Here is an 18,350-nt window from a genome sequence, read left to right on the forward strand (position 1 = left end):
GTTTTGGTCATTGATCACTCCACTGGAGGCAGAATTTACTTCCTGTCTACCTTGCCTATGCCCCTCAGAATCTTATACATTTCAATCATGTCTTTCTCAGTTTCCTCTGCTATCCAATCTCTCTTCATAACTAAAACTCTCCAGGCAACATCCTGGTAAATTTTTTCTGCACTCTTTCCATTGCTATCATATTCTACCTTTGAAGTAGATTCCACAGCTGCGTACAATACTTTAGCAGTGGCCTAACCAACCTTTCATCAGTATTGTTTCAACACAAGAATCAGTTCATAGAGCGCAGCAGGCCAGGCAGCATCCGAGAAGCAGGAGAATCGACGTTTCGGGCATAAGCCCTTCTTCAGGAATGAGCCTCATTCCTGAACAAGGGCTTATGCCCGAAAAGTCGATTCTCCTGCTCCTCGGATGCTGCCTGGCCTGCTGCACTTTTCCAGCACCACACTTTTCAACTCTGGTCTCCAGCATCTGCAGTCCTCACTTTCTCTCAGTTCATAGAGAATTAATTCCCAGAAAGAAATAAGTTAGCTGGAATGTTTGTTAAAAAAACATTCGTTGGAATACCAGATGATTTCTTGTCTCAGAATTGTGCATATTTACACAGCAAATTAAATGGATTATCCAAACCATTCTAGTGATGTTGTGTCATTAATATTGGAGTAGTTTTCATTCAATTAAATTCAGGTGAGGCACTGAACCTCGCTGTCTACATCCTGTCCTTTAAACAATTCTTAAAACTGAACTCTTGTAGGATGTGAGGAAAGTTTCAGGCAATGGGTTTTCTGTCCTTATTTTGTTGCATATGAAGCTTGTAGTGTCAAATTGTTGTCTGATGATTGCTCCTCTGAAGATCCTTGGGACACTTGCTAAATCTAAGTACTTATATAAATGCATAACCAAACTACTGAGGATTCTATAATTCTGAAATAATAAAAATGCTGGAAAATCTCAGCAAGTCAGACAGCAGAGCTGATCAACTTGAAACATTAACTGTTTCCTGCCACAGTTGCTGACTAACATAGAGTCATAGAGATGTACAGCATAAAAACAGACTCTTTGGTCCAACCCGTCCATGCCGACCAGATATCCCAACCCAATCTAGTCTCACCTGCCAGTACCCAGCCCATATCCCTCCAAACCCTTCTTATTCATATACCCATCCAAATGCCCCTTAAATGTTGCAATTGTACAAGCCTCCACGACTTCTTCTGGCAGCTCATTCCATACACGTACCACCTTTTGTGTGAAAAGGTTGCCCTTTAGGTCTCTTTTATATCTTTCCTCTCTCACCCTAAACCTATGCCCTCTAGTTCTGGACTCCCTGACCCTATCCACGCCCCTCAATTTTGTAAACCTCTATAAGGTCACCCCTCAGCCTCCGACACTCCGGGGAAAAACAGCCCCAGCCTGTTCAGCCTCTCCCTATAGCTCAAATCCTCCAACCCTGGCAACGTCCTTGCAAATCTTTTCTGACACCTTTCAATTTTCACAACATTATTCTGATAGGAAGGAGACCAGAATTGCATGCAATATTCCAACAGTGGCCCAACCAATCTCCTGTACAGCTGCAACATGACCTCCCAACTACTGTTCTCAATATTCTGACCAATAAAGGAAAGCAAACCAAACGCCTTCTTCAGTATCCTATCTACTTGCGACTCCACTTTCAAGGACCTATCAAGGATAATCCTTTCAAGGCACTCCACCTGCTGAGTATTTGCATTTCTTTTCTATATCAATAGAAATACAAATTATTGTTCATTCTATTGCTTCCATGCCTTCAGCATTTTTTTTGGAAAGACTGTTAGCAGTTTGCCATTTGGAACAATAGCAGAGAGAAATAAATCTTGCTTTTTGAGCACTTGGAGGGGAATTGAGAATCTCTGGGAAGAGATATGAACAGCTTAGTATTTTCTGTAAGAGCTAAGTCAATGTAATTTAGTTTAGTGATTGCTAGATTCTGAAGCGGCTCAGCCCAACACAACTGTGTTTGTTATAATTTTGATGTTATGTAGAGCCACGGGGGTCACAAGTTTCTCTTCGTATCAGGAGATAGTACTCTTCTGTCATTGTAAACATCTCAAGAATTTTGGGTGGCAGGCTGTACTGGGGCTCAGCTCTCACTGCCCTGGAGATGAGTCTGCTACATGATGTGCGAGTGGACATAGGCCCCAAAAATCCTTAGCTAGGTGCTTTGAGTCATTCAGCAGCTTTGTTATACAGTTAAACCTTCTGCCCATTTTAAAAGTCCCTCACCCATCTCTTCACCCTTACCTTCCCTCATGGTCATCATTAACCCATCAGCTGTCTCCCACCATCCACTTTATGTACAGAACTCACTAGCCATACTGTAATGGTTGGAAGTCATTCATAAGCCCATAAAATTTTAAGTAAATAAAATGACTTTAGAATTGCCATATTTCAAATGAATACATAAAAGCACAGAGGAAAAAAAATTACATATGGTTATTGTACTAGACTACCCCTTGAATAGTGTGAAATGCACTTTACCTTTTTATCCATTAGATTATGTTGTGCCCAAATCCAAATTTGTTAACAGTTCCAGAACGGAAACCCACAAATCATTAAGCTCATAAGTAAGGAGCAATGAACTAAGCCCTTGGTTATTCACTATCCCTTGTGGATACTCATCTTACCCAAACTCAAATGATGCTTTGTTATTACTTTAAGCCAGTCTAACAAGGCTTCCTTGAATTAACAAAAGAATGAGTTTACGATTTACAAAATGAGAAATAACAAAGTGTAGAACTAAGAGTCCAAAAACATAAAAATAAAAATTAAGATTATTCGTATTAGTCTTATCTGCTCTTTATGAACAAATCAGAAACTAAGTACTGTCTGTTACTTGATGGCATTTGTAGTGTTGACACTGACAGTTGACCAGTCAGTTTCGAGATCCATGGTTTTTCATGTTAGTTGAAATTCTGTTCTTCTCACTCCTTTCCTCAGTAACTAAATCCACATTCACTAAGATGGCATTTTGCTACATTTTACCTGCGTTGCAGGGGTTGTTTAAAATGACTGTTCTTAAAACTGGCCCTTACAGCATTCTAGCCCTGAAACTATGATGTCTGGCTAATATAGATAGTCTAGTGTTTCATTCAGCTTTTAATCCCGTTTTTTTGTACTCCTTGTAACATGTTTGCAAAAGGTGTCTTTCTCCTGAGCAGTCAGACCCCGCCCCATCTCGTTATGTTCCCCTGTTTGAAATTTCCCTCATAGTTTACAAGCGAGACGTTCCATGGGTTTCACAGGACTTTGCTAGTCACTGAATTTGTATTCACCTTTTTTAAAAATGTGTAGCAGTTCATTTTTTTGAGAAGAAAAATACAAAAAAAAAACAAGGGCACAGATTTCAGGTCATTGGCAAGAAAAGCAATGGTGACAAGGAAAATATTTTATACAATGAGTGGTTATGATCTGGAATGAATTAAGTGGCTATTTGAGGTGGAAGCACATTCAGCTGGAGCATTTAAGATGGAGCTAAATCATTGTCTGAAAAATAGAACTGTGGAGAATGATGGGGAAAATGGTAGGGAATTGCTACCAGGTGAACTGCTCATCTGTAGTGTTGGTACTGACATGACAGGTGGAGTAGCCGCCTGTTCAGTAAGGATTCCCTTGATGAATGCTTTCTTAATGTAAAGTGTTTGTAAAAATGGCTCATATTTAGTTCAGTTCCTTCAATATTCCCACATGACAGCAGTGAGACTGTGAACAGGTACTACAGATGTGTGCCTATTTGAAAAGTTACTAAGGATTCAGTTTGAAGGATTACAGAATTCAAGAGGTTCCATGTTTGACTCCTTTACAAATTTAAGTTTTGAAACCTGTTTAAAGTATTTTAATAAGTTATAATTTGGTAAGAAAGGACAATATTCATATGAATAATAAATTTTTTTTAATACTTAAAAATTTTGCCAAACAATGTAGTGGAATGAAACAGTTAATGCACACTGGTGCATTTCAAAATCTATATTTGCTGTACAAAGTGGATAAAGAAATTAAACATACTTTTAAAAATATAAAATTCAGTAGTGACACTAGTAGCATTTTTCAACTGCAATGTTGCCACAGAAAACCAATTGTTTCTTTTCACATAAGTTAGTAGTTTGAAGACAAAAATACAGAATCAAGTACCAATTGGAATATTTTTACATTACTACAACCTAATATCTATAACCTTATAAGGGGTGAGCTCTGGACTAGGAAGAGGTTTAATACTGGCAACGAGCAGTGTATGTTTTGTGTCAACAGAATAATACACTGGGTTATATTACCCTCAATACTGAAAAGGACAACACAGGATTAGGGTTTAACTGGTTAAGAGAAATGGTCAAAGGCAGCTGTTTTTAAAAAAAAAAAAGCTAACCACTCTGGTTTCCAGAAGTGTGGCCGATATTATACAACACATCTCAGTAGTGTTAGTCTTATTAGTTGTTGCCAGTATTTAGTTACAAGCAATAATTTTAATCATGCAATTACTGTATCCAAAAATCTTATCAGTTTTACATTCAGCTGAACTAAACGTTTTCCAGAAATGGATAATGCTACAACATATAGCCATCAATTCGGAGGCTTGCATATGTATTTGGTGGGAAAAGCAAAACTATCAGCTAAAAATTTCCTCCATTGTCAGCTGAAGTGGTCCATTAATTCAGTAATTTTAAAGTACACAAAAAGGCTCATAACAGTGGACAGCATCATAATAAAAATATTTCTTACATTGTGATACTGCCCAACAACTTTAATCATTTAGTTTGGCACAATTTATGTAGAGGTGTTAACATGCTATAATTTAAGACCATTTACATTACCAATAATCTGATCACAGATTTTAACTGAAAGTGTAACTTGTTTTACATGAATGGTAACAAAAAAAATTGTCACATGACATAAAGCACAGAATGCATACAAGTATGTGATTATGCAGATAAACTTCTAAAAAAACCTGTAAGAAATGTGTCTCCAATGGCAATATGTATTAACAATTCAAATAAATACAGCCATTAATTCAAAGATAGGATAACAAAAACCTTTTTGCTGATATCTGTAACATAACATTCAATTTCTAGGAGAAAAAGTCAGCTTGTATGAATGAAATATGAATTATGTGAAATGAATAGAAACTTAAAAGAAAAATACTCTGTTTGAACTAGTAAACATTTAAATGAAAAAGGTCTTTATCTGACTATTATCTTAAGTTTCAATCCAAAGTGTATGATAATTAATTCTGGAATTCAGCAGATAAGTACTCAATTCCAAACACAAGATTAGTCCTTCCATAAATGCAGTTTTGTATTTTCTACTTGTATGGCCAACACCTATTCTTTCGCAATGTAATGAATAGCTGCAAACATTCTAATAATGTACATTTTTCTTCTTCTTTAGCTTGTAAATGTGGAATGTTTTGTTTTTAAACACACGAGAGAAATAAAGTGTATAGGGAGGTTTACTATATTTTATTTCATCACAAAAGCGTGGATAAGGAGAAAGCTTCAAATCAGGATCATTTGCTCCAGGACCATCCATTACCTGCAAAAAGGATAATTACATTTATGTTTTAAGAAATCTGACCTTAAATGAGCACAGTGCAAAAAAAATACAAGTCACATTACTATATAAATATCTGCATAAATCAAGTTTTTTGACAATGGAGTTAGATTGTTCTGCATGTTGCAATTTAATGAGATGAATCAATTTATTTTAACAAACAAAAATACACATCAAACCCAGTACCATGGATGGAACCTTTTGGTCCTGAAGGTGGTGGGCAGAGAGGCAGGAACATAATTTAATTAGGCAGAATGGTGCAGTTCCCCACTTCCACTGCCAGGCACAAGTGAGGACTGCAGATACTGGAAACCAGAGTTTAGATCAGAGTTGTGCTGGAAAAGCACAGCAGGTCAGGCAGCATCCGAGGAGCAGGAAAATTGACATTTCGGGCAAAAGCCCTTCATCATTCTGGGTGGGAAGGTCATACCTTGACCTTAGTCAAGTATTAATTTCTTAGTACTTCATGAAGGGGCAGCGCTCAGAAAGCCTGTAATTTCAAATAATTCTGATCACACACAGAACTCTACAGCTCTTTAAAGTCAAAACATCATACAATACATTTCAACAATCTCTCCCAAGACCTCAAAAGTGACTACTCTGTCATCTCCCCCCTCTCCACACAGTCTTGTAACAAGGTTGGTATAATTAATTGATTTCTGTCATTACTCTTCTACACAATCTCAGTTGTATTCTGCACCTTTTTAATCATACTCTCTTAGCATGTCATCTTGTCTTCTTAAAAAGAAAATGGAAAAATGTCAGCAGACAAGCAACATAGAACTATAGAATAGATGCCAGACAGGGGTCATTTGCCTGTCAGGTCTCTGCTGGCCCCCTAGAAAAGCAATTCTCCTTGTGAAACAACCTACCATGACCCATAATCCTTTACATGTTAACTTTTAAATAATGATCCAATATGCCATTTGAATGCTTTTATAGGATGCACCTCCACCAGAGTCTCAGACAGCGCCACAACCACTCAATGGCTAAAAAAAGTTTGCCTCATATCTTCATTGCTTCTTTTGCTAATTACGTTATTTGGTGGACATAGATTATTCTGATGATTAATTGCTAATTTGACTCTTTAAAGAAAGGTTTGTTTGTAAATCCAGGTAATGTAGCCATTTGAATTGGGAGGTCAATTACTTGTAAAATCAGGGTCTAGGCCAGAACCCCAGCTTTGTAATTCTGAAGCAGGAATTTCCAGGCATTCCCTAGATGACCAGTAGATCTACCATCATTGAATGAAATTATTTTTCATTTATTTCATAAATCACCAAGTAAGATTTGCTAGAAAATTTTTAGAACTACTGAAATGACAAGTCATGCCTTTATAAAATAAAAGGGGTCCTTTTAGGTATCTACAAGACTACACACAAATGTTACTTACATGACCATTTGCGACATCAAGCAGGTCTCTCAAACGGCAGCCTCTACTGTGTCTCCTTTCGTAACAAATACTGTCCTCAAGGAGAATGTAGTCTGTTCCATATATCCGTAGGATATTGTATACCTCTTCTGGAGACCTTTTGGAGTATATCTGATAGATCTTTATAGAGGATGACATAAGATTAGATTAGATTACAGTGTGGAAACAGCCCTTCGGCCCAACAAGTCCACACCGACCCGCCGAAGCGAAACCCACCCATACCCCTACATTTACCCCTTACCTAACACTACGGGCAATTTAGTATGGCCAATTCACCTAACCTGCACATCTTTGGACTGTGGGAGGAAACCGGAGCACCCGGAGGAAACCCACGCAGACACGGGGAGAACGTGCAAACTCCACACAGTCAGTCGCCTGAGTCGGGAATTGAACCCGGGTCTCTGGCGCTGCGAGGCAGCAGTGCTAACCACTGTGCCACCGTGCCGCCCTTAAGGCTAATGAATGTCTTCTAACCAATTGTGTCAGCATATGCCATCACAGACTCTTCCTGTCTGAAATATCTGTTTGTAAATATGACTGAACATTTGTATGTCAGACCCTTAAATTTAACAGCAATATAGGATCTCGTTCCTAAGTCAGATGTTCATTAGTTGGGGAGCACATACTAAAAAGAATATTAATTCGTAAAAGCTACCTTTATTATTAGAAATTAACATCTAACCTTCTAGCTAATTTTATTGATATGCTTATTTGTGGAATAAGACAGTTGGAAAACATTAAATTAAGGCATGGTATAGAAGGGATACCAAGGTAGGGGGATTCTGGGAGTTGGTGTAAAGTTTTAAAATTACTTAGATGAAGTAAAAAAAAGACGTCACTCTCTCCCAAATTTAAAAAAAGGGAATATTAAAGTATTGAAATATAATACGTAAAATTAGCAAGTCATAACCTAATCTTGGTTGGTCAAGGAAAGTATAGGCATACATGAGGCTGAAGAGAATCGATTAACCGATTGCAGCCAGAATAAAGAATGCCCTGACTTTGCCTTGTTCATGTTATAGAAAAAGGCCATCCAGAGATAAAAAATAAAACAAGTCAAGAGAAAGAAGCTTGAAGAATCAAAAGACCAAAGCTGTGAGAGAAATCAATATGACCAACTGTTTGAGAGATAGTTACCTGTTTTGTTCTTTCTCTTAACTTTTTGTCTTCATAATGAGGGTGATTAGTTATGGATCTCCCAGTACACAGTTTGACCCCTGCTAATAATTGCATACTTCCAGCAAATACCGCATTTTTGGATGTTTTTGACCTATGAGGAGAGAAAAAAACTATATCCTAAACATTAATATTTAGGTTTCTTTATAGGTTTTTTTTTGGTAGCTTTAGTTTTTAAAAAATACATGCTTAACTTAAACCTTTCTCATAAAATAAGTGCAAGAAACACATCCTTGATAATCATGAGAAGTACAATTATCAAAGCACAAACTTCAAGAACTGGAATCCTAACAGGAATTGCATCAATGTTTTATTAATTCATTCAAATGCTGACTGGGCCAGCATTTGTTGTGTGGCTCATTCCAGAATAATGTCTCCTTCCAGCCTCACCAGGACAAATCCTGTAAATTTTAGAATGACATAGATTCTTCCCTTTGACCAGAGACTGTGCTACCCCAAAGATCTATTGCCTTCCCCTCTCAGTGGACCGCACTAACTGCAACAAGACCATGGTCTCAGTCCAAAAACTGAGACAGGAAGTCTGCCTGCAGTCAAGCCAGACTCTGCCGCTTGGTTCTCGGGTGTGGAACATTTAGCATGTTGCTCTCACTAAGTTTCATTCTTGACCCCAGTCTCCATGGTAAGCAAGCCACATATGTAGTCTTGTTAATCAGAAGTAGTATCAAATCACACCACATCTCTTCATTTCTTAATTTTACAATGAATTAAAGAGTCAGTCCAAAACCTTAAATTTCATATTCATAACTCAAAACTCCTGCACAAAATTTCTCAGATGCCCTGGAACAAACCACACTGCTAGACAGTAGTTCATTGTCTTCTCCTATAATTTGGAAAATTCAACCCAATAAACTGTAAAAGCACCAACTCAAACGCAAGAAACATAAGTTATGTGTCAGGCTCAGAAACTTTGCACAACTTTGATATTAAAAATTCAAATGCGATTTTATAGGTAGAAAATTATTTAACTTACTTTATCCAGTTCATTAATTCAACTGTATCAGGGTCATAAAATTCCCTCAGATCTGACAGTTCAATCATTATCTTTGGCCAGAACTACAAGAACAACAGACGAAATAATGAATGAATATAATGATCCTGTTCCTATTTCTCACATTACCAGTCTGAAGATAGGTACTTCAGGGTTCCTGCTGAAAAACAGCAGATGTGTAACTAAAGTATATTCCCCCAAAGGATGCCACGTTCTGACAAGATCACATGGATAGGGGTTATTAAAGGACTGAAGCTTGATCAAAGTGAAACTGACCACTGCAATATATTCAAATACTTTGCTCCACTGCATCAAAGATCCAGCAGCCATTTACTGTCCAAGAAAACCCAAATTCAAATATCTGTTTAACTGAGTCAGGCTATTAAATGTAAGCACTACATTACTCATTCAAATGGGTATGAATTAATTTAAGTATTTTTCACAGATATATACAATTAATTAAGAAGATCCCAACCTATGCAAGACAATATATTAAATTTTAATTCATAAAATGCAGTTATAAACTTGTAATAGGTCATGTGTAAACATGCCTACAATTTACTTGGATAAAACAGACCTGAAATTGCAAGATAAACAAATAAACTTTTACAATAGGTCAGATGTGAGCATTAACTCCATGTTTCCACACTGAATAATTATAGCTATAAATTACTCAATAAGCCTTTATAAAACCAAAAATGCAACTTCAGTTTATTAATAAACTCTATGTACAAAGGACAAAAAATGTAAGATCACATGTCCAAACAGTCTACAGGTAGTTTTTGGATAATGCGCGTTCCGGCAGTGTGATTTGGCTATAATGTAGCTGAAGAATTAGGGAACAGTATTTTCAAAAACACTTACCTCTGTTCGCAATAGTACTATTCCAGTGGGGACCGGTTTGCGCGCTTTGTGCTAATCTCCACACCGAAGTCACCGTGCTGTTTTGCGCATGCGCAATGTCAGCGCCAGTCTTTGTGCCGTCCTGAGCATGCGCGATATCAGCTGCTGACAGGAGCTTTCATTTTTTTTAAGTATACTGGGTTAAATTTACTTTTATTTAATTAATAAATATGATTTCAAGCTTCATTCAGGCTGTGCTACACTTTGCGTTAGACGTTTGGGTGATTTTTGAGCAATCCTGAGTGGTATTCTTTGCTGGCCTGCCCCTGCCCCAACCCCAACCCCACTTTTCCCATAGGCCCCGTTATTTATATTGAGAGATTTTCATTTAAACGAGGTTTCGCTGGAATGCAGCTATGGCATTATAGGAGAACTACTTATATATGATCTATTTGTGAACTTTGCACTGTTTGTAACATTGAAGAAGTGTGAACTTTACAATGTATTTTCCCATTAACAAAAGTTAGAATACAAAATCCATTTCAGAACTAGAAATGTGTTGCTGGAAAAGCGCAGCAGGTCAGGCAGCATCCAGGGAACAGGAGAATCGACGTTTCGGGCATAAGCCCTTCTTCAGGAACAGACGTTCAGCTGAACGTCTGTTCAGCTTATGCCCGAAACGTCGATTCTCCTGTTCCCTAGATGCTGCCTGACCTGCTGCGCTTTTCCAGCAACACATTTCCAGCTCTGATCTCCAGCATCTGCAGACCTCACTTTCTCACCATTTCAGAACTAGCCTTAGCATAAATAGTTTTAATCTCTACAGTCACAGACAAAATGGATATGGAGTAGAATACTGTTTTACAACAACAATCCATTAACACAAACTTGGAAATGTTAGTTTGTTAAGCTCTACACCCGAATTAGCATTACTTCTGTTTGAAACCATAAATATTCTCTGAAACATTCATTGCAACCAGTAAGCTATAACCAACAATTGATAAAACACCTTATAAAATGCAAACAGATGCTAAATAACTAAAACTAGGGCTTACTTAATTTTGCCTGCAGAGCAGATCAAACAAAATACTTGTAACCTAAGGAGATAAACAGATAATGACAAAATGGAGATCCACCTGTGAAAGCAATATACTCATGTGATTTCGTTTTCACTGATACCGATACCTTAACTGATTCTTCTGTCTTTTGTCTCCTGCACATTTAACTGGCTTTTCTGCTGCATTAAAATTTAAAGCTACTTAATATAATTAAAACTGACAGATGCAGAATACCTCAAAAGCAAGAAATAAAAATAGATACACCAAGTGGAAGAGTGGGACTGGCGTTTGAGTGAGCAAAGGCCAAACCTTCTTGATGGTATTGATTGACATGAGACCTGTGTTAAAACCTGGGACTCATGTCCTATTGGTCACCAGCCCAGTTAAGTACTGTAAACAAGCTGTTGGCTGGCTGCCTCCAAGTAAAGAACAGATGGTCACTCTGATAAGGTATGAAGTAGGATTTCAAAAAGCTGGTGGGAAAGTGAAGGGGACAAACCTTGTCAAGCAGACCCCCATAAATAATAATACAAAAACAAATGTTTGGGCTTGTCATTCCTGTGTGAGGAATGTTTTCTCTAACAGAGTTCATTCTTGGAATGTGTGTGTCACTGGCAGGGGCAGCATTTATTTTTCATCGTAGAGAAGAGTGTGGTGACCTACCATCCTGAACACAACTGAGTGACTTGTTCGGTCAATTCAGAGGACAGTTAAAGGTCAACCACATTACTTTGGAGCCACATTCAGGCCAAAGTAAAGAGGAAGATTTTGTTTTATGACAATTCAGTAACTGAAACTAGTTTTTGTATTCCAGAATTACAAAGTCAAATGAATTTAAATTAGCTGGCTGCCATGGTGGGGTTTGAACTCACGTCAATCATTCATCAGTCCAAACCTCTGGATTGCTCATTCAGTGAAATAATCACTATGCTATTTGTTGCACTTCCAATTGATGGCGCTACTGTACAAGTCAGATCCTAGAATTAAACTTCATTTCATTGATCATAGGTTTCATTTTTGTATTCAGTTTTTATGGTGCTTAGACTTAGAAATATATTTCCACAAGTTGCAGACGTTCTTTACAACAAAAATGAGGAAAGATATGATAAAACAAATCCGTATCCAGTTAGAAAGATACACTCAGAGATGTACAGCATGGAAACAGACCCTTCGGTCCAACTTACCCATGCCATATCCTAAATAAATCTAGCGTCATTGCCAGTATTCGGCCATATCCCTCTAAACCCTTCCTAATCATATAGCCATCCAGATTTCTTTTAAATGTTGTAATTTTACCAGCCTCCACCACTCTGGCAGTTCATTCTGTACATGCACCACCCTCTGCCTCAAACAGTTTCCCCTTAAGTTCCGGTTAAAATTTTCCCCTCTTACTTTAAACCTACAGCCTCTAGTTTTAAACTCCCCACCCCACCCTAATCAGGGAGAAAGACCTTGTCTATTCAGCCTACCTATGCCCCTCATGATTTTATAAACCTCTATAAGGTCACCCCTCAGCCTCCGACACTCCAGGTAAAAAGTCCCAGTCTATTCAGCCTCTCCCTATAGCTCAAAGCCTCCAATCCCTAAACCTATGCCCTCTAGTTCTGGACTCCCCAATCCCAGGGAAAAGACTTTGTCTATTTATCCTATGCATGCCCCTCATAATTTTGTAAACCTCTATAAGGTCACCCCTCAGCATCCGACGCTCCAGGGAAAACAGCCCCAGCCTATTCAGCCTCAAATCTTCCAACCCTGGCAACATCCTTGTAAATCTTTTCTGAACCCTTTCAAGTTTCATAATATCCTTTCTGTAGGAGGGAGACCTGAATTGCACACAGTATTCCAAAAGTGGCCTGACCAATGTCCTTTACAGCCGCAACATGACCTCCCAACTCCTATACTCAATGCAATGACTGATAAAGGCAAGCATATCAAATACCTTCTTCATATCCTATCTACCTGCGACTCCACTTTCAAGGAACTATGAACCTGCACTCCAAGGTCTTTTGTCCAACACTCCCCAGGACCTCACCATTAAGTGTATAAGTCCTGCCCCGATTTGCCTTTCCAAAATGCAGCACCTCACATTTATCTAAATTTAAATCCATCTACCACTCCTTGGCCCATTGGTCCATCTGATCAAGATCCCTTTGTACTCTGAGGTAACCTTCTTCACTGTCCACTACACCTCCAATTTTGGTGTCATCTGCAAACTTACTAATTGTATCTCCTATGTTCACACCCAAATCATTTATATAAATGACAAAAATCAGTGGTCCCAGCACTGATCTTTGTGGCACACCACTGGTCACAGGCCTCCAGTCTGAAATGCAACCCTCCGCTGCCACCCTTTATCTTTGAGCCAGTTCTGTATTCAAATGGCTAGTTCTCCCTCTATTCGATGTGACCTAACCTTGCTTACTAGTCTACCATGAGGAACCTTGTCAAACTATCTTAATACAAACAGCAAAATCAAAGTTTTAATCTGTTCCCCATTGCTACCGTTTCACAGATACTCAATTTCAGAGAAATTACACCTCTCACTCAGTTTTATAAGTGTTTACTAAACTGACTTCCCTCAATTTTTTTCATGGAATTTATTATTCCTGTCTGAGTCTGCTTGCAAACACCTTTCACAATTCTGATGGTCAAGCCTTTTCAGTTCCAAGCTCTTCTGTTTATAAACTCCACAACTAATGCACTTAGGCCAGGATGACTCTTCCCTGAACTAAAAGGCCAATTTTTCTAATCAGAGAAACTACTCGCTTCTGAACTGAACTCTTGATTCTCCTGAATGGAATTCAATACTAAAACGGATAGCTTTCAGGTCTATAAACTCAGCATTATAAACATTCCATCCATTAACACACATGACAGGGGTCTGCTAGGCACTTGACTGTAGCCACATGCTTCCTTGGAATTGATACCACACAGGCCACTATTTCAGTGGGTTTTCTGACCAGTTCTTTTTTAAAAAAAGTCTTTGCATTGACCTAGATTCATGCGTCTCTATTTCAAAATATAACATATATGGTATACACCTTTCACAATGTAATATAAACATGAAGTAGGAATGTAATAACATATAGAAGCATGATTTGCATAACTAATAGACTCAACATAGTCGAGTAGACATATCAGTTTTCTAAAATAAATGATCAATTAGGGTGAAGATGCTGGCTGTGAATGGAATGAGATCGGATCTAAAAAGTTTATAGAAATTTTAACTGAGCACTTCCTGTTAGATAGGTGGGTTAAAATCAGCCTCTATATGCCAGGTGACGTTCAAAATGCGAAGCGATCCGCAGAACTTAATTGAAAAATGGCAAACATTCACAAAGTATTTTCATCCTCTTATTCAGAAATTTATGTTGTGCACGTATAGGCTTCAAGGACTAGATAGTTAAAAAAATTACAGATCAATAGAATTTGGTCTTCATATGCCCAATTAATAGTTTCACAATACCTCAAGACTTAGCTTTGCTATTTGCCGAAACTGAAACTTATTTTAAAGAATGTTTTGTAATGGGATGCTCTGAAATAGGTAACAGTATCATTGGAACTGTAGGAACAGATTTAAAAATAAGAAAAACTGGAAAGTAAAAATTGGTACCTTTCACAAAAAACTCCCATTCAGCAATAATTTTGAGTATCGTTCCTGTGCGAACAGTAGTTCAGTAGTAATGCTACCAAATCAGTTGGATACAAGGCTAGACTAAGGCTCTAGAGCAATACATTCAAATTCCACTAACGGTTTTTCAAAAAATAAATCTGGAATGAAAGGCTAGTCTCAACAATCATGATCACACAAATACCAGGTTATTGTAAAAACCCATCTCGCTTACTGATGTCTTCGGGGAAGAAAATACACTGTCCTCATCTACTCTGACCTACGTGTGACTTTTGACACACAACAGTATGGTCAACTCTTAACAGCCCTTTGGAATTGGCTTAGTAAAGTGCTCTGTTGTATCAAAAAACACAAATTAAAATACTATATATGGACTGTAGCGGGTCAGCAAGGCAGCACATATACTTAACATGGGAACTTTGAGATGGGCAATAAATGAGACTTCCAAACAGAATGAGAACAAATTGAAAATATGAACACATTTTTAACAAAATTATTTCTGAAGTTAAGGACAGAAAATAAACAGCAGGTCTATCAGCATCTACAAAGGTAAAATATAACAATAATTCAGTTGTGCATCCTTCACCAAAACTGTAAAGTACAAGATTAACAAAAGGCCTTGTAAGGTGAAGGTGAGGAAAAAAAAGGGTTTGGGATGGAAGAGATAACATACATTCTAATAACCTAGAGGGTTTTAACTGGTTGAATGACCTTCAGGAACTTATCAAAAGATGTAAAACAATCACTTGAATAAATGATTGAAAAGGTGGATTAAAGCAATGTGTACTAAGGGATAGCATGACTAACATTAATAGTCAAAGGCTGCAGAGTTCCTGGGAAATAGAAGAGATACTCCTACTGAAGCTATTGGTTGGTTAAAACAGAGTAGGAAGCAAAGGTGTAGAAATCAGGATGGATATAGAAGAGATGGCATGTGATAAGGGGATCAATGGCACCAACCCAACTGGTCTAGGCTGGAGTGTAAACTCAACACAAGCACCCTACTATCTAATACCAGTTTCTACACTGCCCCTCCCACAAAAGATAGGCAGAGTGGTCATTTAATTTGCATTTGGTCACCCCAACATAGCTTAAACCATACAATGAGTAATAAATGCAGTACATTGTTTAGCGGAGATACATGTAAATTTCCGTTTCCCATTAAAGAAATAATTTTGGAATTCCCTAGTAATGTTGAAAGTGGTATAGACAGAGGTTGTTTCTCCTATAGCTTCATGGGAAAATGCCAGAATGGTCAACAGATAGAGGTGATCATGGTAAAACATGGAATTATTCCACAGGCAGATGGATTGCAAGGTTTCTGGGTTGGAACGTGTCAACAGTTAGTGAAAGGAGCCAGGATGAGAAAATGCAAAACAGGCCTGCAGTTCTCAAAAACAGAGGAAAAATAACTAACATACACTAGAACTGATGCAGGGCAAACCAATCCATGTTGAAGTGCTTATTCCGTAGAATTAACCTACAGTTCTCATTATCTCCTACCACTTTGCTCCTTTACTTCCTTATTCCACTCTCTAAGATGTTCACATAATACTTCTTAACATGTTTTCTACCATAACCCTCTATGTGGCAGCAAGTTTTACATTCTCACCACTGTGTTAAGGCATTCTCTGCTGAATGCTTAAATTAATTTGTTAGTGACTATCTTACATTAATGCGAACTTATTCACAACTGGTAAGTGTTTCTCTATTTTTACCATATGGAATTACTTTGTGATTTTAAAGACGCCATTAGGTTGGATCTTCATTTTCTGTTTATAGACAAAGAGCGCAACCCACTCAATCTTTCCTGATAGCTACAGCGTCTCACATGTGGTAGTCAACATTCCCATTAAGCTGCATGGCCACTCCAAGGGTCCATGCATGGCAGTGGTGTGCCAGCACCATTTCCAGAGTTGACTTCCGGTTTCGGAAGTTACCACCACACGTGGACCTGGGAGGTTTGCACAGAAGAAAACAAAATTAAAGGAAATGTAGCTGGTGGCATTAACTTATTTTTTTTGTACACTTTATCCCTATTTTTTCTCGGATTGTTACCTTTGTGCTACCATGAAGATACCACTTTCTCAACCTCACCTCTCAGATTAAATATCACCAGTTATCTCTTTCTAATGAGAGCAGCCTATGGTCCTCTGGGACTATGGTGACTTGAGTTTATTATTTTCTTCTATTTTCATTTTATATTTCCTCCTTGTCTTCCAAATTGTCTTTTCAACCTCTTTCCAAAGTTTGTTCTTCAAACCCACTTCCTTGATCAAACTTTTAGACACCTTTTCCAAATTGTCTTTGACCAGGTGTCAGTTCTTGTCTGAGTATGAAGCATAATTCAGCTCTCATTGAAAAAAAATTAAGCTCACAAATGTGTCCCTGACACTACTGAATTACATAATTACACAGAATTTAAACATAAAGCAGATCATTCTCTCAATCAGTCCATGGCAGTGTTTATATTCTACATGAGCTTCTTCTAAATCTCACCCAAATTCCTTTCCACTTCATGCACTTATCTGGCTCCCCTAAATGCTGCTTCAGCCCATTGAATACCTTCGTATACCTCCGCCTGGAGGCGGAGAAGTCAGAGATAGAAGTGCATATAGTCAAGTCAGATTGTTATGATCCCAGCTGATGTTAATAATGGACAAGTCAGGCTACTGAGTGACGCCTGGCATATGTTTTATTTTTGCAGTTTGGTTACCATGGTTGTCAATCACTTAATGTATTTACAAGAGGCTACCAATGTTCTTGTAATAAAAGAACACAAGTTTATTATGCAAAACAGAAGCAAAATTGACAAATTTAGAAAGATAAACATTAACACCAAAAGAAAAATTCAACCCTTCTCCCAGAAATATATTTTACAGATACTCAAGCCAGTAGAGTATCACTCCTATATGACCTCCTTAATTTCTTTCTTAACTGACAAGTTTGCATGAATCCTTCTGGTAACTTGCTATACATTCACTAGATGCGATTCTCTTCATTACTTTCTCTTGTATACATATAGCAGATTTTTCACTGACGTTCCCAAATGAACTTTAAGAAAATGCAATTAATGCAATTAAAACTCTTTTAGAACTCCTTTCAGGCTCTGAAAACCTGGATTGCCATAAACCAAACCACTCCTCCTGTACGAAATGATTCTTCTTAATTGAAATCTGATTGTGACTCACTGTTTATCATTCTGTACATTTTAAAGGTTCAACTTTGTAAACAGTTCAACAATTAACTCCCTGGCTAGTTCATCAAGTCATTTAGATCAAGTCACATGCTTTCTTGGAATTATTTAACTGCTCTAAAATTATTTTCTGAAGTTATCTTTGCAGAACTAAAAGTCAAACTCTGTTTTACCTTAATTTTAAAATCCAAGTTCAAAATCATAATGTATAATCAGAATTTTTTATCATAGGATGGATATGTACCTGATCCCTGTTGCCCTTCCACTTCCACTGGAATTAAAATTTGGGTGGGAAAATTCATGACTGACTTTCCTCTCACTTTAATTGTAACTGTTAAGTGGCCAATAAACAACCATTTAATTTTTCAGGCTACTGCAGGGATTAACCCAGTGCAGATGGACTGCTGACAAGTGACAGC

General features: G+C 37.7%; 1 protein-coding gene and 1 long non-coding RNA gene across 4 annotated transcripts in view; one reads left to right on the forward strand and one right to left on the reverse strand.

Annotated features, from left to right (window-relative positions):
* The window catches only part of LOC148147316 (uncharacterized), a 74,054-nt gene that overhangs the window by 1,328 nt on the left and 54,376 nt on the right, over positions 1 to 18,350 (forward strand). The window lies entirely within an intron of this gene.
* Positions 4,393 to 18,350, reverse strand: part of dpy19l3 (dpy-19 like C-mannosyltransferase 3) — a 99,004-nt gene continuing 85,046 nt past the window's right edge. For all 3 annotated transcript variants that reach the window (XM_087995849.1, XM_087995850.1, XM_087995848.1), the window contains 4 exons: positions 9,186 to 9,268; positions 8,156 to 8,288; positions 6,980 to 7,138; positions 4,393 to 5,568 (listed from right to left, as the gene is read on the reverse strand). In XM_087995849.1, coding sequence (XP_087851975.1) covers positions 5,395 to 5,568; positions 6,980 to 7,138; positions 8,156 to 8,288; positions 9,186 to 9,268 — 549 coding nt within the window. In that variant the 3' untranslated portion in view covers positions 4,393 to 5,394. The remainder of the gene's footprint in view (positions 5,569 to 6,979; positions 7,139 to 8,155; positions 8,289 to 9,185; positions 9,269 to 18,350) is intronic.

Source organism: Chiloscyllium plagiosum, unplaced genomic scaffold (genome assembly GCF_037043375.1).
Source record: "Chiloscyllium plagiosum isolate Xiang-an unplaced genomic scaffold, Cpla_swu_hap1 HiC_scaffold_17, whole genome shotgun sequence".
In the NCBI taxonomy this organism is placed as follows: domain Eukaryota; kingdom Metazoa; phylum Chordata; class Chondrichthyes; order Orectolobiformes; family Hemiscylliidae; genus Chiloscyllium; species Chiloscyllium plagiosum.